General features: G+C 44.6%; 1 protein-coding gene across 2 annotated transcripts in view; it reads right to left on the bottom strand.

Annotated features, from left to right (window-relative positions):
- Nucleotides 1-1,084: 1,084 nt before the first annotated feature.
- Nucleotides 1,085-22,413, bottom strand: part of rybpb (RING1 and YY1 binding protein b) — a 25,088-nt gene continuing 3,759 nt past the window's right edge. Inside the window, exons 3-5 of one of the 2 annotated variants that reach the window (XM_017480557.3) lie at nt 6,359-6,625; nt 6,171-6,266; nt 1,085-4,676 (exon numbers count right to left, since the gene is read on the bottom strand). In XM_017480557.3, coding sequence (XP_017336046.1) covers nt 4,424-4,676; nt 6,171-6,266; nt 6,359-6,625 — 616 coding nt within the window. In that variant the 3' untranslated portion in view covers nt 1,085-4,423. The remainder of the gene's footprint in view (nt 4,677-6,170; nt 6,267-6,358; nt 6,626-22,413) is intronic. The other variant, XM_017480558.3, reaches the window with a different exon arrangement.

Genomic DNA, 22,413 nt, shown 5'->3' with positions numbered 1-22,413 from the left:
TTTTCAAGAAACACACTTCCGATTAAAATAGGCATAATCCAGGGTTGCGAATCAGAATTCGGGGAATCCGAACATTGTCGTATCTGAATCGGGCAATCAGACTGCAGCATTTACATGACTCAACACTAATTAGACAGTCCATACAGGATTTCGTGGATAATTGTTTATTTTTTTTGGGGGGTGGGGGGGGGGGGGGGGGGGGGTTTACCTTTAAGCTGTACTGTTCGATGCACATGAACCAAAGGTGGCTTGGGCTGAACGAGCGTGGTGTCAAATGACGCGTCTTGGCCGAAATCTGCGATCGGTTCTCAAAAATCTCCTCAGAATATTGTCAACTTGGTATATTAGTGTAACGTTAAAAGTAGCAGTTCCGCATATTAATCCACGCGTTTGTCTTTTTATTTTTTTCCTCTAGCGTTCAGTTCACATGCTCTTAACATTATTCGTGAGGTGTTTGGGGTGAACGAGGGGTTAAATCTATCTCGTGAAAAACATCGACAGTTGTTGAAGAGCCTCAGATTGGTTGATAAAATGTTCAACACATGGGTGATAAAAAAAACAAACAAAAAAAAACAGCATGGGTGGAATAAATCGCTCAATTCAGAGAAAAACTGGCAACACTGGTGACTAGGCAGGACACATGAGGACACGCTGTCGTTCACAGTACAAATGTAACGTGGCCACACACACACAGTCACTTCTCCTATTCATCTGAAGATCAGATTAGATCTCGACGCATTTGACTGCATTCAGACCTGTAGTTAGTGCTGTACACTTGCAAGCTGATCACCCAGGATGGATATCAGTAGCAAGTGTGAACAGAAGGAACAATAAGGAGTCGAGGAGGAAAGTCTGGCACAGACATAAAACGCTGCATTTTCGGTATTTCACGATATCCGCTTCGAAAACTCGATTCCGGAAAGGATGACGTTCGACCGCGCAAGTATTCAAAAACAGAGCGCGGAAACATTCGATCTTTATCCGATCGTCACGAAAGCGATCCCAGACACCATACAACATACCGTGTATATTTACCAGGTGAGACGGAAAGGAGAAAAATAAACACACATGGTGGAGCTTTAGATAAATTGAACATTTTATTTGTGAAAAACTACAAGCCAAAAATGCATAAATAGACATTTTTATTTGAAGCTAACAAAATGATAAGGTAGCCTCTAAAGAGCAAAGTCGTGCACATGCTGAAAGCTGTAGTATTTGAACAGTGTAGTAAGCTATAGACAAGGAGCAAATGTTCAATTAAATAAAAATTAAAAAAAAAAACCCAAAAAACAAACAAACAAAAAATAAACATTACACAAGGAAATTTAACACAACCATCACACTAATAACACTCAGCAAGTAGCAAGAAACGCAAAGCATGACAAAGTTCAACTAAAACGGTTAAGATTAATACACTAACAGACCCTACGCTATTACGAAACAAACCGTGAAAGCGCTTCACAACAACTTCAGATTAGGATCAAAATTAAACAACTGGATGTACTGTACATTTATATTGAGATTTCCACATAGTTAATGCTACTGTATATCACAAGTAATTAAGCATACTTAAGTGGGTTTCTGACAAAAGGATGCTTTAAAAAAAAAAAAAAAAAAGAAAGAAAGAAAGAAAAAAGAAAACGTAACCATCTTTACACAGTAAATTAAGGTTACCGGTCGTACACAAGAACAGAACTGCTTGCGCGTTAATAATAATAATAATTACAAATGATATAAAGGAAAAATGTTCAGCTCCATTGCCATTTGTAGCCTATTATGTTGACATTTGCACCATATTTGAGATACACATACAAGCATTGTTTAAATTGATTTATTTTTTTCCCCCTTTTTAAAAAAAAAAAAAAAAAAATCCAATAAATTAAGATACAATTTTTCTCTTTACAATTTTACAAAAAAAGTTAGCTAACCGCTTATGATCGTGGGTAAGGCAAGTGAAGAGATGGCTATATTCAGAAGAAATGGAGAAGTAGGCTATACAGTGCTCAGCAAGTTCCAACAACTGCAAGTGGGTTCAAATGTGGCAAGCTTTTGAAACGTTAAATAGACCCCGCCCCCACACTTTTTTTTTTTTTTTTTTTTGGTAATTTGCCCAATGTAGTTTTCTTCATGTTGTGTTCACATTGCATATTCTCAAAAGAAAATAAAAATTAAAAAAAAAAGTCTTACCAATTCAGTACAACTGCCAAGCGAACCACATAAACATGGTTCAGTTGAATTAAGCACAGATCGGGTGATGCGAGTCTTCGAGAGTGGTTACAACGTGATGCTTTCAGAATCCAACAAAAAAAAAAAAAAAGTCCACTGGTTAATATCACAAATACACAAACAAGACGTGGTTACTGTCTCACAAACCGACCCAGTAAAGCCTTCATTTGTACACAACACTAGAGGACTATGCACTACTGCTGTCTCAAAAGAACATATCCCAAAGCCACTGGAAGAAAGAAAACAAAAACAAAACTTCAATTCATCCCGTCACTGGAGGAGTAAAAACCGAGTCTTCAATTCTGTTACAAGTGATACACAAGTGATCTATTTCACAGCTGTTCACACTTCTGATTCTAAACATTAACCGGTTACTAGAACATTACTTATTAAGCAATTCAATCGATGACCAAACTTTAAAATATTGCAATACTGTTGTACAAGAAGTGACCCTCTAACCGACCGCGTCTCGGAAGAGTCGACGCGGTAACGTACAACATCTAACGCTGATGTGGTCTTTACAGGTTTGATTCCAAAGCAACTGATGAGTTTCACAGTATGTTGTGGACAAGAATTAGCAAGAATTAGATATGGATTATATTAGATTTTATTTAAAATGTATTTTTTTTAATATATATATATACTGTATATCACACATATGATCATTACATTTCAAATTATTTGTCTATCATGTCAATATCAAATTCCTTTGGTCCTTCAATAAATAAAACTCGTATCATATACACATACTTTATACAGGTTTAATACAGTTCAAGAGGAAGCTAAGTGGATATTTTTTATTTATTTATTTTATTTTTTTTAAGGGATAGTTAGGCATTACTACTCTTATTGTTGGCCATTATGGCAGGGTGTGAGAGTTTGTCTGAAACACAGCTGAACACTGGACAATGTGACCAAAAAGAAGAAAAAACACAAACTTATTGTGTCCTCCGTTTCCCTTCAGCGAGATCATGCGGTTCTAAACAATTAGTAAGTCACCCGAGGCCCAAGTTACGGTCTAGATCTTCATTTTGTCTTATTTTATCCTTCACCAAACAAAAAGTCTGAAGCTGTAACTGTGATTCAGGTATGCTGGAACGCACTCTGTAAGAAAATGATAATGTGGGTCGGTATGGCATAACTTAAAACCAGACCAATTAGACTAGTTTCTTGACTTCAACGTGTTTAGTGTTTGTACTACATGCCATAAATAACCAATAAGTTACAAAATACCTCTGCCAAACAATGCCATTAATTCATAGAAACTGCACTGCAAGTGTAAAAGATGAGGTTCTATTCACAGATGTCAAAAGACAGGCATCACAGGGACCAGGTTACAAAGTCTGGACTGTGGAAAAGCTAGAAAATCAGACCTGCCAGGCAAAACGAGGGCTGAAAATGCCACCATGAAAAGCAGACAGCCAGCACTCACTTGGGGGAGAGAAAGAAAGAAAGAAAGGAAGGAAGAAGAAGAAAAAAAAAAAAAAAGAAAAAAAAGAATAGCTGATGTGGAGTGACAGAAAAAGGAGTGAAATAGGCTTAAGGACCTTGAAGTGTGAAAGACAGTCTGAGCAGGAAAGGAAAAAAAAAAAAAGAAAGGATTCACAGTGTAGCTAGCACCAATGTGGGACAGTTTCTCAGGGGGCTCCAGGAAAACAATTCAAACGCATTAAAATATCATTAAAACTGTAAAATGGAACCATCAGCCATGCTACTTAGCGAAGCTTCAATGGGGAAAAATCTCAAAGTATTAAGACACGACAGATAATAAATAAGTGTCATAGCTATTCAGGAAATTGTTAAAGTGTAGGTGGTTATTGTGCACAGCAGACCTTTTTTTTAATACAAAAAAAAAACAAAAAAAAAAAAAAAAGAAAGTTGTTGATTCAGCCAGATGTTTACTTACAAGTATAAAACAATACATACAAGAGTGGGGATGCCATCTCATTGGCCCTGCTGTCACTCCAGTGCTACCAAGGTGTGATGCTGAGAATCCACTGCTAAGGGTCCAGAGAGATGAAATTATCTCCAATCAGGGAACGTATGCGCACATCAACGTTTGTGTAAATGTGGGGGATGTAGCAGACATTCGTCCCTCTTTTGGTAATAGAAAGCAGATGGGCGGAATGAGAGCAGGGCATAGGAGAACTGCAGAACACCCAGCATTCTCCACAATGTCCAAGAGCCGTTTGAAGGCTCAGAATGACTCATCATGGCCAAGTGAGAGGTCTCGTTTAGGAGTGGAGGCACGTGACGAGCTCTTGTCCATGCTCTCGGAGCCCGAGCTCGGGTGCTGCTGCTCAGAGGCGGCACTGGACGTCACCGTCGAGGAGGACGTGGAGGACGAACGCGTCTTCTCTTTAAAGTCCGTTATGATTACCGTCACGTTCCCCACCGTGATGGCCAGCTGCTGGGCCGTGCTCCGGTCCACGTTCTTCAATTTGGGTCTGCTGAACAGAAGCAAAGCAACGAATGTTATTCCCATGTACTGGGATGTGCAAGGATCTTTCTCTTTCGATAGAATACAAGAGATTACAAAGAAAAATACAAATGCAGTAAAATTCAAGCCATGGACCATTAGTGATATGAACACTGTCGAACACAGTTGAGTGGTCTCAGATCTGTGTTACCCAGATCTGTGAGCTCATTCACCATCTTCCAACACCTTGTTACAGTGACAGCCAGTGGGGCCTGTGTACAAGGGAAGCTTGCATGTGGCTAACCTTTTAAAAAAAAACAAACAAAAAAAAAAACGTGCGGTCTTCCGCACTGCAACGGGTCACTGTGCCACAGTGTACAGCCTATACTGACAGCATTGAAGGAGATCTTCGACTGTCTGCTATGCTTTGTTCAAGCTCCTTCGCAATGATTGAGAGACAGACAGAGAGAGAATTTATTTGTCCTCGAGATTACGCATGCCTGCTGTTGAAACGGTGTAACTGGCGGTTGTACTAGATGAAGACCTACGTTTCGCGAAACGGAGACAAACTGGTTCCATTTTGCTGCATGCATTTAAACCGTCGATCCCTCTGTGACCGAGGGGTGCAGTTGGAGTAACCTTCCTAAAGGGACAGCTCCACAGAGGAAAGCGCCACTCTACCATCGAGGTGTATGTGGTGACCATCGCAGTGCACCACAGTGCTGTGTGCGGCGTCGCACTGGGGGCTCATAAACGTCACAGCCTTTCTGATGAGCGCGATGCACCTCCATCCCCCTCGCCTCAAGAGCCCAACGTGCGATCTTACCCTTTGTAAACTTATTGAACCTGCCTGCTGCCTTTACTAATTTACTTTAATACTACAACAATCACTAGACTCATAATTGAGTATTTTGGTAAGCCGGGGGTAGCATTTCATAAAATGATTTTATTTATTTATTTTTTTTAAACACCCCCCCCACTGTAGTTCTGTATACTACTTTTTTTTTTTTCGAGGGAAAATGGAATCATTGTGCACGCAGGATTAACGGCAATTATGTGTTAGACATGGCTGATATCCGATTACGTCGTCCTATCGGCCAGGCCTAGACAGATCAGTGGGAAAACAGCCAGCAGAGAGTGTGTGGGAGTGAAACCTTGCACTGCTCATTTGAGCACAGCCCACGACTAACGCGCTCATTCAGAGACAGAGAAGGAGAAAGAACAGGGTAGAGCGAGGGGGGCTGCATTTGTGAATCAGAGCAGCTCTTACATTGAGATGCACTGTGGCTGTCTGCCAGCTTTGTTCAGTGACAGAATGACTAACAGTAGCTATTCAAGCTGAGGGAAGGCATCTCAAACTGCAGTTATTAATATACTACCTTTTTTTTTTTTTTTCTTTCTTTCCCCCCTTTCCTAAATGGGATGGAATGAAACATTCTAATAAGACATGAGATCAGAAACTATAGCTCTGTCAGCAAGTTAAAGATAAAAACACAAAAATAATAAAAGATGGAAACCGAAGCACCTTGAGATGTGAGAGTTTTTAGTCTTGGTGGTCGATTTCCCAGACTGTATACTGTTTCTTTCACTTGGTGGGCTTTGATGGTTGTCCATCTTGGGCCTGAAGAGGAACGACGAGAAGCAGTTAATACGAGCTAGACAATAGATTTACGTTCATGTGCTTTGCAGTAATATGCAGACAACGTGCAGTACCTGGTCTTTTTGCTGCTGGGTTTCTTTGGTAGGGCAACAGTGATTTCTTTCTCTCGGTCCTTCTTCTCCTGGTCAGCATGGTCCTTCTCAACCTTCTCCTTGGCTGGGTGTTCAACATCAGGCAGGTTCCGCTCTGGTCGCTCGCCATCGGCCCTCTCCTTCTCAGGTCTCTCCGGCTTCTCCTTCTTTTCTTTCTTTGCAGGGGGAGGGGTGGCGTACTGCTGCGCCACCTGCTGAGCCACCAGCTGGGAGTTTATCCTGGGCTTCCTGTGGGGCCATGCAGAGTTCACAGTGTGTGCATGTTAAAGGGGGAACATGCTGAATACATCAAAACTACACCCTGACCTGACTGAACGTAGTTCTACCTCAATACCTGTATACTGCATACCAATTCCCCGAGTTCAATATCGAAACAGGATGGAAGAAACGCATTACTGTCTGGGTCATCGATGTGTTCTTGATTTCATTACGCTCAGCTTCGGTACAAAAATAGATTAAAATCACTGGCATGATGAGAAATCATTCAAAACAGTCAGAGGTATTTTGAACGATGAAAAAACGCACTCAAAACAAAAAGATACGCCATTATTCGTGACTCCTCAAACAAAAACAAACCCGGGTGGGAAAAAGCTGCCGATACAGCTTTCCATATCAAAGAGCTTAAGTAAAAGACTCAAGATATACAATCCGGGCACTTTATTAGGAACACTACTAATACTGCATAGGGCCTCGCTTTGCTCTCAAAACAGCCTCAATTCTTCATGCCATGGATTCCATAAGACGTTGGAAACATTCCACTGAGATTCTGGTTCATGTTGACATGATTACATCACACAATTCCTGCACATTTATCAGGGGCACTTTCATGCTGCAATTCTCCCATTCTACCACATCCCTTAGGTCTTCTATTGGATTCAGATCTGGTGACTTGGAAGGCCACTGAACTCAATGACTACGTTTACATGGACAGCAGTGATATTATTATTGACCTTATTCTGAATAAGACAAGATTGTGATTGAAGTGTTTACACGAGTTGCGTTTAGAATATTCTTTTCATGTTCCCGTGTTACATGTTATAGAACATGGATTAACGGCACACGTCATGACGTCACCGCGTCACGCCGTCCCCTCCAGAATGTCACGTATCGACATGCAGTTGGTCTTCGTTATGGAACCGTGTACAGTTTTGGGTGTTTCATTTTTAATTTTACTAAAGTATCGTGCTGTACATGCTAATAGACGACTGCTTGAAGCCGTGGGCTGCGTCTCAAACCGTGTACTTACCGTCTATATAGTAGCCGAGATACATGTATTTCTCCTACTATACAGTAGGTAAGTACACTAGTTTGGGACGCGGCCGTGCTCTCTTGTTTGGCGTCAGACGGTCGAGCGCTGCCGTGTGTGTACGTGTCTTGTCTCACAATGTGGTGAAAACTCCCACACGACGTTAATAGTGTGATTAAGGTGTGTACGTGTCTGTAACGCACGTCCATAACGCGACTAAAACAGGAACACTCCACACGTCTTAATTCCATCTGTGTTTACTTCCATTTGTGTTGACTTTAATCGGATTAAGGTCATCGATAATCTCTGTTTACATGCAAGTTTCTTAATCCGAGTATCGTCTTGATCGGGTTAATATCGGATTATCGCTGTCCGTGTAAACGTACCGAATGTCATGACGAAACCAGTTTGAGACGACCTTTGCTTTGTGACCTGGTGCATTCATGCTTGAAGTCAGCATTAGAAGATGGGTAAATTGTGACCATGTACACGGATGTACACGGTCAGCAACAACACTCAAATCGGCTGTGGCATTCAAGGAATGATTGATTGGTTTTAACATAAGTGTGCCAAGAAAACATTCCCCCCAGCATTACACCACCTGGACTACTGACGCAAGGGAAGCTGGATTCATGCCGTTACTGTAGCCTTTCCGTCAGCTCGGACCCGTCCGGCCATCCTCAGCTGACCTCTCACATCAGCGAGACATTTCCGCCTGCGGAACTGCCACTCGCTGGATGTTTTTTCTTTATTGCACCAGTCTGGGTAAACTCTAGGGACTGCCGTAAGTGAAAGTCCCAGGATATCAGCAGACACAGAAATACTCAAACCTGTGATTAGAGAATTTCATGAACGAGTAGGTGTACAGATTGCCTTGCTGGGTTAATAATTCAACCGACATGATCAACAGATAACATTTCATGAGGACTAGCCGTTGCCAAACGGGGGCCGTGATACCGTTTAAGAGTCGGCCGTCACCAAAACAGGACTGCAGACTCGTCAACCAATCTTTCAAAACTCCTTCCTTGAATGCAAGCAGTGTAAAGTCGGATTTTACAACAGAGCGATAGAGCTAAACAGCGAGTGTTTCTACTGCGTCACTACTGTATAAACACTTTGCAAAATCATGACCTTGTGTTCTTTATAATCATAACAGAATGAGGGAGGTGGAGAGTTTGTGTGTAACTGCTGTGCAAGTCTAATAAATAAATAAATAAATAAATAAATAAATAAATAAATAAATAAATAAATAACAGCCCACTTGGAGAATATAGACGTTGGACAGATTGAGTCACGCGTTGACAGAAATGGTGTGGATCAAAACATTGCTCGAAAAGGAAGCCAAACCGTTCTGCGAGACAGGCGTGAGACTAATGCGGCAGAGTAAACTGGTCTTAACTGCTTACCCTATTGTTTAAAAAGACGTGACGGCTGGCTTCACGTGTGTTCATTTAAGGTTTCGCCCTTCCGGATTTGTAGCTGCGGCGTCACAGGGGAATCTCGACTAGTGTTCGGGAATAGGCTAGGACTGCGAAAACTACGTGGGAAAAAAACAAAACGCACTGTATTAAAAATGAAATAAATAAATAGATAAATAAAGGAACCCTGGCCCCTGCATCATGCCATGTGATATCAAGCTCATTACCAGGTCACAGCAAGCAGGCAAAAAGATAACAGGTTCACAATAACGCAGCCAAACAATTTCACGGAGGAGCATACGAATATTTTTCTTGGAAGAACATCCATGCTGTAAAGTCACATCGTGTGTGTCTGTGGCAGGCTCAGGCTCCTTATTATTATGTCCGTGCTATGCTGTGCTACGCTAGGCTCCAGCTGTGGGTGCCTGTTACAAGCCTAATCCCATCACTCCACTCTCTTAACAAATGAGTGTGAGGATCACAGGTGTGGGACAATGACAGGCACTAATCTAATTATGGCCCGGGGGGTTGGCCTCATTCAGCGAAAAGGAGACTGCGCAGTGCTTCGCAATCTGTCCCGCCAGTACACGAGGCCAAACGCCACCACAGGTGGACAGATCTGATTACAACAACTCCGTGTCGTGCGATGACATGGTGAAAGCCTTGTGGCTATTCACTTTTTTTTTTTTTTTTTGCACAAATACACCTCTCAGTCCTAGACAAACCCACAAAGAGTCCAGACAGCATCCCTGTGCTGCAGGCTCTCTCTCCTCCCGGTGCACGGTCGAGTTAATTAAAAGCCAAGGGGCTGTGGTTGAGATCTGAGGCAGAACTGTGCACAGCCCAGGCCAGCTCATGCTCCTCGAGTATAATGGCAGACATCTGGCAGCAGCTGGGGGTAACAAAGCAACTAGACTGAACATGGGCGGAAATGGGGGAAGAGAGCCAGAGAGCCCTCTAGCACTGTTCACGTTGTCTAAACATTTTGACATGGCAACCTGCCTTGGTTATCTTCCATCTGCTAATTGCTGGAAGGCCATCTTTTAAAACAATTCACTTAACAGGTCACAGATCAGACAGAGGAACGAGTTGTGAAGTCGGGTCTTGTTCACTTAAAAGTAGGGCTGCACGTATCGGTTACTTTGTTATTCAAATACTCTGCCAAATACAGACCTGAATATGCAAATATCCTTTAAAAAAAAGCGCTCAAGATTATTCATCATGATGATTTAAAGAAAGGCATTAAATCCCATCATCTACTTACATCGAACCGACAACGAACGCATGAACAGCTGACCGTACAATTTCTTCAAGTCTTATACTTCTTGAAATCTAGCACTTCGTTACTTCCGCCTCACTCCCACTCCAGAAGCCGTTTCAAATCCTTCACAAATGGGACGCTTAACGGCGCACATTTTCCGAGTGCAAGCTAGCGCACGCTCGTGTACTCTTGAGCCAGTGCTAGCTAGTAGACGAGAGCAGGGTCCAACGTCACACCACGTTAAGGTGGCACCACACACTGCTTGGCAAGGCAGACAGAATTCTAATTATTTTACCGCTTCAAATTCATTTAACAGTTGAATTTGGTGCATATTTGGCGCAGCACTTTATGCAAGGTGCGTCACAGCCTGAAAGAGACGAGACACCACACATCAGTCAAAACGATGTTCCTTGATCGGACGGACTCGTTTTTTTATTAAAATTTGTCGTCATTTGTCACTGTTGCCACGTCTGCACTTTTATGCGTCAGACACCGTGACAATGGATTTATTAAAGGGGGGAAGGGGGGGGGAAGTCTGGCTTTGAGGTGAAATATTCCTATAGGGCACATTTCTTTTAAACAAAAACTAACAATTTTACCAAGAAGCAAAACTCCAAAAACTAATCCTGCAAACTCAGTCATACAGCTCATTGTGTGTTTTTTGAAAATCAGGTACTCCGAGATCATCTTTCCTTTGTATTAATATACAAAACGTTCTTATTGATCCATCTCATCAATAGCGATGCGATAGACACCACTACAGAAGAAAATAGCTGCCTCTCTTGTGGAGTAAATCTTGGCCCTGAAGTGGCGAAGCATCCCAAAGATGACTCTTTATGCCACCGACAGACGGGCTGCGTGTTCCGCAGGGACTAGCCAAATCACAAGACAATCAATCTCCTCATAATAGGGAATCATGTCAAAGGGACCAGCACAACATCATAATCAATACCATCTCTATGAGCAATCCAGATGAGTCTGAGCTATGGGAATTACAGAACCACTGGGAAAAATGCCAGCCACCAAAAGGGAGGGGGATTAGTGCTGGAACATCTATAGGAGGAAGGTCTGCATTCAATTTAAAAATAAATAAATAAATAAAAATGCAGCCCAGGACATGGGGAATTAATTCTTTTGAGATTAAATAAATCTCAAAAGGTGAAGACAATCAAATTTTCAGCAATTACATACTTGTTTAAAAAGAATGTTTTGAAACACGCTAGAAAAGCAAAAACAAGCCAACAGAAAGGTTCGGCGGTAAGTGGTATAACTCAGTCTAACCACTACAGGAGAGCCTAGAGGTATTTTCCCCTGATCCAGCTGAGGGATTTGTCAGAAGTGTGCACTGAGGCCTTGCTAAATGCCTGCTTGGCTGAGTCTACCTCTAACGGGCATCCGAAATCGCTTCCCACCTGAGGTTAGGCCGGGAGCAGTGCTGGAGGTGGACAGGGCTGTGATTGATTTGCTCAAACCCGCCCTCTCGCTCAGGTTCTGCTGCCAAGCGCCGAGATTTGTATCATGCGTAGATCAGAGGAGCAGAAATAGGCCAGGCGGTTAAGCCTTGATTCAGTGCCAGCTGTAATTCAGCCATGAATGCTCGCTGGCATGTCAGGACCACTGATAAACCTGCCACGACAAGGCGCAAAAAAAAACAAAAAAAAAAAACACAACAACAACAAAACACAACACAACGCATTATTTACCGGCCAGCACATGACCAAGAGCTGAACCATGCTCTGTTCACTTACCAATACAGCACCTCTCCATGAAGCAGATCAGATTACCAAACGCAAACAAACTTTTAGAATCAGATCGGTGTCCAATATCACTTGCATAATGTCTCTTTAAGAACGGCACCCGGGACTGCAAATTGCGCTCACTCAAAGCGGTTGTGGGTGAAACTGAAATCATTTCGAGTGAGAATCGTGACGAAACAGCTACCGCTCGGGAGCTCGGGCTAACTGCTCCACCAGTGCAGAAGTAACCCACATCACAGTGACTGCCAACCTCTAGACACTTTACACCAGACAGGCTAGTAGCAGACAGCTGCTTTTCACCACCCTCTTAGACAGTGATCGACAGCTCCTCCTCTCAACCGCCCCTTCAATCTGCAGTCAAGTGGGCCAGATGCTAGAAAACGACCGTCACTGACACACTATACTCAAAGTCCAGGTGGCAAGCAACAAGGAGGTTGCACAAAGCTCAATCAGAATCACAGGCCTAAAAAGAAAGACATATACATATATACACACACACATATATATATATATATATATATACATACACACACACATATACACATATATATATATATATATATATAAATATAAAAATAAAGACCTGGCCTTCCGATGACCCAAATCACTGCCTTCCTTCATGGTATACACCAACATCCACCTTTTAGACAGTGTGTTTTGTTCGAGATTTATGCACTCAGCTTAAGGTGAACGTGGAGTGTCAGGTAACAGAGAGATAAATGAGACGACACTCACAATGGGGTGGCAGAATAAGAGTACTTGAGTGAAGAGAGGCTATAGAAAAGTCCTCAATTAAAACAGCTCTTCAATGCAAGTGTAGTGCAGAGACACGGGATTACAGGCAGCAGCCTCTTGGACTGAAGTGCTCTATAGTGTACTGACGGATGACATGTCAGAGATACAAATAATCATAGCGACACCAGTAGTGCAGGCCTGACCGACAGGAATGTAAATACTGGTGCTGGATTGGGCAGCAGCAACCCGAGCTCTAGCCACTACTAGAGCGAATGCGTTTTGTGCACCATAAGGATTCCATTACTCAACCTCATGAGCACAAATCTCTTGGATGCTAAGAGAGCGAGAGGAAAATAATGACTCTGCATACCATTCCCTCCACAGTGCAGCTGAAGATGTTTTGCTTCTTTACTCTGTTCCCATTTCCAAAAATCCTGATGTAAAATCTTAAACCGCAAGCTGAAATCTCTTCTCCATTAGAGATTCTTCTCTTCTCCATGCAGTCATCAGCAGAGAAGCCTGTTCCTCTAGTACAAGCGTGTTAAGGCCTCAACAGGAAGAAGGGGTGGGGTGTCATGGCACCACTGGTTTTCGGTGAGTGTTAAACAAGCTCTGGGATTCAGCTCCCATAAGCCATTCCGCTAAACGAGGAGTAGCGCGGCACCGGGTTAGTCAAGGATCAGATGGAGTAGGTAAACCCTCAGGGAACACCTGGGTTCCAGACTGGACGGAGGACATCTGACGCTCACCTCGACCCTCTTTTCGGATTCTTCTCGGTTCTCCTTTCGCGGATCGTTTAGAGAATGCAAAATACAGACTGGATGAAGGACAGCCTGACGGACCTTAAAGAAAAGGCAGAAAAAGGAACGCGGACATACGCAACGTCTCTCTCACATACGTGAAACTTAAGAAGGCCTGCCCAGGTGTACTGATGACCACCAAAGTACATTTCGTCTTTCTCAAAAATGACTGATTAATCCGTTCCAAGAAAACAACGTGCCGTATTTCCAACTTGGCAGCACAGTGTCGGGGAGAGGGGGAGAGAGAGAGAGAGAGAGAGAGAGAGTGTGAGAGAGAGAGTGAGAGAGAGTGTGAGAGAGAGAGTGAGAGAGAGAGAGAGAGAGAGAGAGAGAGAGAGAGAGAGAGAGAGAGAGAGAGAGAGAGAGAGAGAGAGAGAGAGAGAGAGCAAGCATAGAGGAGAGGAGGAGGGGCAGAAAGACAGCAACACAGGCTGAGAAGAAGCAGTTCCCTGGTAAAGCTTAGACGTGAATTAGCCGGCGAGTTTCGTCGCTGAAAAGTAATCTGCAACTCTACAGACTAGATTAAACAGTGCAGCACCAGACGCTTATATTCAGCGCTCATATCCCGAGTGCTTTACAACAGCACATGACTAACAGAGGGCACGGTCACCGAAGGAACCGAGGTGCTAATAGTCGTCGGCTAGTTTTCCTCGCTAGTTTGCGTTTACCGGAGTGCGCAAGGCGGCCTGCTCACCATTCAAATACTTAACGCGGTCTCACACCGCATTTCAAGTGTGTGCAATAGATAAACGTGACTCCGATCGATAGCGATTACCTGTTGCCGGTGATCTGTGGGGACACTTTAAACACGCTTTAGATTCGGACTGTCCGTACGTGAACTGAGCCGCGCTCGAGCGATCGGTAAGGAGAAGCGTAGGCACGTAGGAACGGCTCGCTCTCCTCTTTACCCGGGAGCTGGAGACGCGTACGGGAAGTTTACCGATACATTCGTAGTTAGATTTCTAGCGGTTGCTCTTCCTCTTGCGCGTGTGACGCGATTTCTTGCGGCGGCACGTGCAGATATTTAAATCGTCACGTCACGCTTGGAGGACTGTATGATGGAACACCGGACGTTTAATGAAGTTGTGATCGGACACAGAGATACATCAATAAAATGCCTTGATAAGTAACGTATGAACGCAAAAATGAACAAACAATGCTTTTAAAAATGTAATTATTTATTGTATGTGAAGTTACGACTGCAGTAGAAATTGAAGAGGTGAGACAGAGGCACGCACGGAGACCGAGGGCGGTACACCGGGCAACGCGAACCGACCTAGAGACAGAGACACAGAGCGCCACAGGGAGACAACACGCCAGAGAGGCCGAGCAACACAGTATGCACAGTGCGACTAAGAGCAACACAGCATGATGGACCCAAAGAGACACTGAAAGAAACCAAGTTCTCCAGACTTTCGCCATCCCGTGGGCGGTAAAAAACAGGGTACGGGATGTCCCGACACTTTCGCACGATCCGGTCCCTCGCAAGATAACATGAGGTTTGCGGTGCGGTTTCTTCTGCATGCTCTGACGCGCACGTCATTTATGATATTAGAGCCACGGTGACTTCCCACGGCTTCGATACCGTGCGCCAGCTTCCCTGGAAGCGGCGATTTTGTTCTCGTGAACACACGGGATGGAAACGGTGCTTTGTTCCCAAATGTTTTAACGCGAGATTCAAATTATTCCCACAGAAGTTAATTGCGCAACTCGGATGGACACACGGATACAGAGACACGGGTATGTACAGTGGAGCGGACGCAGGTGATGAGACACACAGTCTCTGCGTTCACACTGTAGCCGTAACGCCTGGTCAAATCCGTCAATCCCAAACTGGGAGTTAAAAAGTTATACGTATAAATTTCCAGCCCACGGTCCGTGATGAGAAGCACTGCAGATCAGTACTGCGTTCCTACAGTGCTGCCAGAATACAACCAACTGTCGAAAACTAAGAGGGGGGGGGGGGAAGCAGCAGGACTTGCCAAGCAAGTCAATGCTTCACTGACTGCAAGTGCTCTGTCTCCAGAGGCAGAAAGCTGACTCCATCATCTGTCCATAATAGAGAGTTTCCTCCCCCGGATGACCTTTCGTGCCACATGCTGCCTGGCTTCTTCGAGACTGACGGATAGGTGGTGCGGCGGTGCTAAACGCTTCTTAGCTGCGTCCGTCAGCAGAAGCCCCGTCACATTCTCTGACGTGCCACGTGTGCTACTTGCCTGCACGTCCTCCTCTCCTCTTCCCTCGCTATAGGTCCACGACTGCCTCGCGTATACTCGTTTCACCCATCTTGTGTAAACAGAACCTGTTTTGAATTAGCTTAACTAGGCTCTGGGCAATACGGCATGCTGCTAAGCGGAGACAACGTTTCACGGGATATTTTATGTCTAGACCAGACCGGTCTGCGAAACTAATGAGGAGAAATGCAATAAAGCAGCTCTTCATGTACAAGGCTCAAACAGAAAAGCACTCAACAGGGCTTCTGCCAATCGCATTTAAGATTGCCCGGATACTTTGTACTGGTACATATCTTCTTTAAACCTCGGCAGAATACAATAGAGCTGTAAGTGCCGGCGTTTCAAGGATAAGTAGTGCAACGTGCGGTAGCTGCTTAAAAACGTCCCATATTCTACACGGTTCTTTGTATCTTGGTCGCCTCGCTTGTGAAACGAGGCGCACCACGCCCCGGCCTGTGACACGTGTAGAACCGCGTAGGACGCTCTCGGAGACAAATAATGGCATCTGTTCAAATACAGCCTTGTGCGTTAGGGCCAGAGCCAGATAATAAAAGCAAAAGGAGAGGACAATTTACCAGAGATTACAGCACGCCATTTCAGAACGGTACATTTAGAGCTTGCGTGTTATTCTGACAGAAGAGAGTTTAACTGCTTGTTGGAACAGTGCAGAGATGGCCTGCTGTAACGCAAACAGGCAGGGATAACCTGCTGGAAGGCGAACGCGTGGATGGATGGATGTCAAAGAAACAGCAAATCCAAAATGGACTGTTTTTGCTGCTCAGTCTCTATACTATATTAAAATAACTTTAAAACAAATCAACATTACGGACTGTGGAGCGAGCGGCACTTTAACAACAGTCCGGCGATATTAAGCTCTTTTATTTCAGAAAGCCGAGGAAAATTCGGGCTTCCATTATACGAGCCCTTTAAGCGGTATTAGCAGCGAAACACAAAAAGATGTCAGCATGTAATAAGACAATAGTGCTAATCCTCTTACTGGTGACACCACACGCGGATTATAGCCTGAAGCGAGTGTACTGAGCAGGAGTTTTATCACGCGCAGCTCCGTCAGGAACGTGTCGGGGAAACTGCTCCATCGGGGTTAGATATTAAACGACAGCCAGAAATTATACCGGGCGCGAATCAATCCGGCGATTTCATGGGTCAGGACCTGTTATGAATTTCATTTCCACGCACGTCTAAGCGAAAACGCCAAGACGGACAGACTAGCCGAGAGTAAACGGAGAGGTATTAAGCGGTAACCGAATGAGCTCTGTGGTACTCCGTGGACGCATCGGAACAAGGGCGCAAGTTAACGAACTTCGGGAGGCCACGCCCACGTATATTTCGATCATTTATGCTCTAGAGTGATCTGTAAACAACAGGTCGTGAGCGATTCTAAAAACCGCATACATGTTAAATTGACTACAAATTGGGGTGAGAGTTCAACACTACGCTTCCCCTTGTGAAAAATCATCGTGGCAACTGACAGACAAACTCGAGCATAAAACTGCTGTTGGTGCGTGGTTTCACTTACATGATTTAACCTTGATCGCTGCGTGTTGTGGTTTCACCGGCGCATGGCTCGGATAAACTCCCCCCTTCTCCCACCCCCACGCCACTGAATGACTGAAGTGCTGTGGCGGTGGTGCATGGGGGAATATAAGTGAGGGAACGAGAGTGAAAGAGAGCGAGAGAGAGAGAGAGAGAGAGAGAGTGTGTGTGTGTGAGGGCAAGCCCGGCACTTCCCTTCCCTGCGTAATGATGTGCTCCATTCTGCCTTCCCTCTGGGAGCCTCTCGGCTGAGTGAGCACATCCCCGCGCCGCCGTCCATCAAACTGCCTCTCCCCTCACTCTCACAGCATGGTCCAACTCACTCACTCGCTCCACTCCTTTCTCCTCGTCCCTCTCGTCTTTCCTTCCCCCCCCCGCCTGCCTGGTCATCTGGTTCGCTCTCAACGTTCTGATTCACAGGGCAAGTTTAGAGTGCGTCGTGGCTTCAACTCGTCCGCCGGGTCCCGTAGCCAACACCCTCTCCCACTGCCGAGCTCGAGTTTCACACTCGACAAAAACCCACACTCAAGACTCCCACCTGCACGGACGGGTAAGAGCGCACGTTTTAGCCATACGTTTAAAACGTATTTGAAAGTACTTTTTGTCCGGAAGTTTGGGTGCTGGTTCTGGCTAGCCAAAACAGAGAAGCCTGAAGTCGAACCTTTCCCCTTTACACAAACCAGAACGACATTCTTCCGCGACAATTTTACTTTTAGAAGTAGATTATACATTGCTTCCAACTAGCCCGTGGTCAAATCAAAACAGTTCTCTGATTTAACCGTTTCTTTCTCTCTTTTTTAATATCCACAAACTCATAACATTTTTAAAAAAAAAACCATACTCTTAACTTCCATGGATTCAAACGTCCCTAAAACCGCACCCACACCCACTACATGATTTCGACCCTGATTTCCCAGTCACAGACTAATTCGGGGACTCGGCAACAAAGCCAGTCCTTACTTCTTCCGCCACAACCTTCTCTCGTTCCTCCCCCCCGCCTTCATTCTGTACAAAACTGCGCAGAAAACAAACCACATGATAGAAATCTCTCTCGTGTTTATTTTTGTAAGAAAGTGGGATTTGGGGAATCGGGCGCACTTCAGTCAGGATCTCACCAGGTGAAAGATTGTTGTTGCTGTTGCGTGAGCCTCGTCCGTGATCGCTCGTGCAGTGTGCGCATAGCTTTGCGTCGGCAAAACCGCACACCGCTGGTTCTGACTTTTAAATGAATAAATAAATATATAAATAAATAGAGTGTAGTGCAGTACAGCGATTGAGATTTTGGAACTCTGTAATTCTCACACACATCTCATTAACCAATAAATAATCCTCCAATTACCACATCAGGACAGACTAATGATGCAGGGGATGAGGGACACACACACACACACACACACACACACACGAAAAAAAAAAAAAAAGCAGCAGCACATACTGTTACTCCATTATGCACAACTTGAATGTAAGTGACAGTGAGGAAAATCCCTGGATTATAAGACATCTCTTCAATCATTTAATATCAAACACGTGCAGACGCATACCCCAGCTGTACCACACGCCGCACCGCCTGCACGAGCGGGTGCACGTTTAAACACAATATTAGCATACTCCATCCGGAAATTAAGCACTTAAAAGCCTGAATTTCCCATCAAATTATGAACTAACCCTTCACTTCAACTGAGCAGACTGCAACAAATTCATACGCTATTAGACACTTAATATTCCATCTGGTTGGCTTGACACATGAAGCAGGTCGCCCACAAATGGCAATTTCAGACTTATGTTCAACTGCGTGCTGTAGCTTAACTCATCATACTCTTCAAAGACCGATAGTATTCAAATGACCTGCTTGGAGAAAAAGAAAAAAAAAGAAAAAGTGTGTGGCAAGCTTAAACAGGAAACTGAAGGAGAGCTTTCTGGTTATAAACCGATGTGGAGGTTTTGCTTGTGACGAGCTGGTACATCGATAAAGGTCAAATTCACTGTGCCCGCCGCAGATTATTCTAACTCGCATCAATCATTTTTCACCGCGGGGTCGACCTCCGGATTATACGGGAACGTCCGAGGTCTTAAGGGAGGAGAGAGAGTAAACCGAACCGTAACCTTAGAACGACTACTTCAAAACATCCCCCTCGAGCACGGAACAAAACATAAAACTTACAGAAACGGCCAGAGCAGAGAGCGGGCCAGAAGGAATCTGCCGGGGAAGGAGAAGTAATGTACACCCACACTGAAGATCAAGGTAACGCAAAGCCTGCCTGGCACTTCCCCTCCGATCCCACACATCAATCAACTTAAGAAAGTCCTAATGGACACTTCCTGAAACCTGCAACAGACCGATATGTGCACTGAGAAACCGCCAGCATGAAAGCTGATCCAGGAGCTCGGTGTCGCGTTCTGCGGCGCTGCTCGCCGGCTTTCCGCCGCGACCTTAGAACATGGGAGGTTAGGGTTCTTCTGCCGTCGGTGCACAGGAAAAATAAACTCAGGAGATTGGACACATAAATGCGCAGCGGAGTTTTCTACTCGGTGGGGTTTGTTTTCTGTTATCTTTATGGTTAATGTTTCAGTCCACACTACCGTAAGGAGCACCTATTATTACATAATGATTAATAAAATGCACTTTAATACTTTACACGTTCAGTCTTTACACTCTGGATCTTTTCCCGTCCTACAGTGTTTGACTCACAGCCTTGACCGCGTTGCATATACGCGGAACAGCCTCTCCGTCAGCAGCGGCAGATCTGTCCTGGAACTACACAGCGAGAACACATTTCACACACGCGCATGCTTTTGGTTCTACGGTTCTATGGTTGGCTACGACTCGGAATTTCATTCTTCCCTGCTCGCGGGCTTTATTTTCTCGACAACGGATCATCTCTGACCGACCCGGGTTATAGTTTCACACGCCCTACTTTTAATCGTACACGCGGCGAGGAGATCGGGAAACGTAGGTGCACGAGTAAACGTGGTGAAAACGCGCCGGAGTCGATCAGATACGGAGACTGACGTGCGGCACGTGATCAGCGTAACAGCGTTTTATTAACTTCATTGACGGAGAACGTAATAATTCGAATGAAAACAACGTGTTCAATCGTACTTTTGACTCCATTAATGACTTATCATCGTGTGCATCCCTCGGTCACGTGCCTGATGCCTTCTCGCCGCCTCTGGCGTTAGCGAGATGCGGCAGGATTTCTGACCTGCGTGACCCCGGATGACCCTGGCTAACGTTAACACGGGGCGACAGTCTGTGATGTGCGGCGACCGCTGAAAGGCGCAGAAAAGACGCTTCAGTCGTAGCGTGTGGTCTACTACAGCGGACACGGACGTGCCATCACCAGCTGAAAGACCGATGCATTTTACACGGCCTTTTCATCCGTACCAATTATTCTCCTCGCTTCAATCCCAGCTTGATAAAATAAAATAAAAAAAGGAAAGTCAGTCCGTTATTAAATGCCATCCAAACGTGTTGAAAGGCAGCTCAGACCGTCCTTCACATTAACTGAAAACGTGGTGCAGCGCAATCTTTTCGGATGCTGTAAATTCCATTCAAAGCTCTCGTTAAATCGCTGCGATCATCTTGCTGCGATATCCCGAAGCACGGCGAGCCCGGCTTCAAGTCGATTTAACCGCAACGAACTTTAGCAAGCAACATCAAACCGGTAGGCGAAACGTTCAGACCCACCTCCGCTAAGAAATGCATCAAATCAAAGAGCACAAACGCACGCCCCATCACTTGAGAGCTGGCTGTGTTCTTTGAACTCAACACCTTCAAAAAAAAAGGTGACATAATGGGCAAGCGAAATGCGTTATAGCCACACAAAAGCCCATTCAGCCAGCGAAACCCAGATAAAAGGCAAGGGGAGTAGAAGATAAATCGCCAACAAGCACGAGTGCATGTCATCTTGCTGCACGCGCGAGCCGCTCTCCCCGATACGCTGCTGGAACACATCAAAACAAGCACGAGGTGGCTAATTAGTGCTCATTAAACCCAGAGCCAGATTTCTTACATCAGCAAACAATCACGTCCATCAAAGGTTACCGTCTCCGATCAAACAAGGCGGCGCGTCTTTTCTCTCTGACATTTCTGCTGTGTTTTTTTTTTTATGCGCCAGGCTGACAGGGGCTTGGCAGTTGTTGGTGAGAGACAGATTGGTGTTTTGACGTGCGTGGTATTACTTTCTTACATTACCATAAATCCTACTCATCTACTTCCTGCAAATCACTTTGTTTTGTTACACTTCGTTCGACTCTGGAAAAGGAAGACAGTTATTGTTATCGACACTTACGTTGCAGGACATCTGTATTCCCCTTCTTAAAAGGTGTAGGCGCGCACACAAACTTTCCCCTGAATGTCAGTTCTACGCAGAGTGTAAAACCACAGATGAAAAGGTTAGCGTGTGGGGATTCCTGACCCGGGCCACACATTACTCATAGCTGTAGACACCACATCAGTCAGCTGATGAGAAGTGTTGGCGGCTTCACTCACTCACACCATAGACACTGCAACACGCTGGCAGACAGGGCTTATTCGGTTTATAAGAACAACCCGATGACTGGGTTCCGCGCCGTAGTCGCAACACAACATAACAAAAAAAAAGTTTTTTTGGAAAATCCTCCTCAGCATTTAGGCTTTGAGCAGTAAAACTCTTCACAGCCACGGCAAAATGTCTGCTGCCGCTAGGGCTCTCTGCTTCGAGTTAAAAACAAATACAGGCAGGTTTCACACTCGTGCGTCACACAGGACTCGTACCAGAGAAACACTTTATCATCACTGACAAATACGCATCACTTACAGGAGAGGAAGCGACTGAGAACCACAAGATTTCCTAACGGTTAATAGACTCCCCAACAGCAGCGTTTAACCAGACAACAATATTTATGTAGCACCAATTACTCTCCCGCTTTCCACTCGTCAGTGAGGGGGGGAAAATAAATAAATAAATAAATTATATTATATTATATTATATAAATAATAATACAGGATATATAATAAGATACGGGATAT

This window comes from Ictalurus punctatus, chromosome 11 (genome assembly GCF_001660625.3).
Source record: "Ictalurus punctatus breed USDA103 chromosome 11, Coco_2.0, whole genome shotgun sequence".
Taxonomy (NCBI): Eukaryota; Metazoa; Chordata; class Actinopteri; order Siluriformes; family Ictaluridae; genus Ictalurus; species Ictalurus punctatus.
This window is presented reverse-complemented; position numbering and strand designations above follow the sequence as displayed.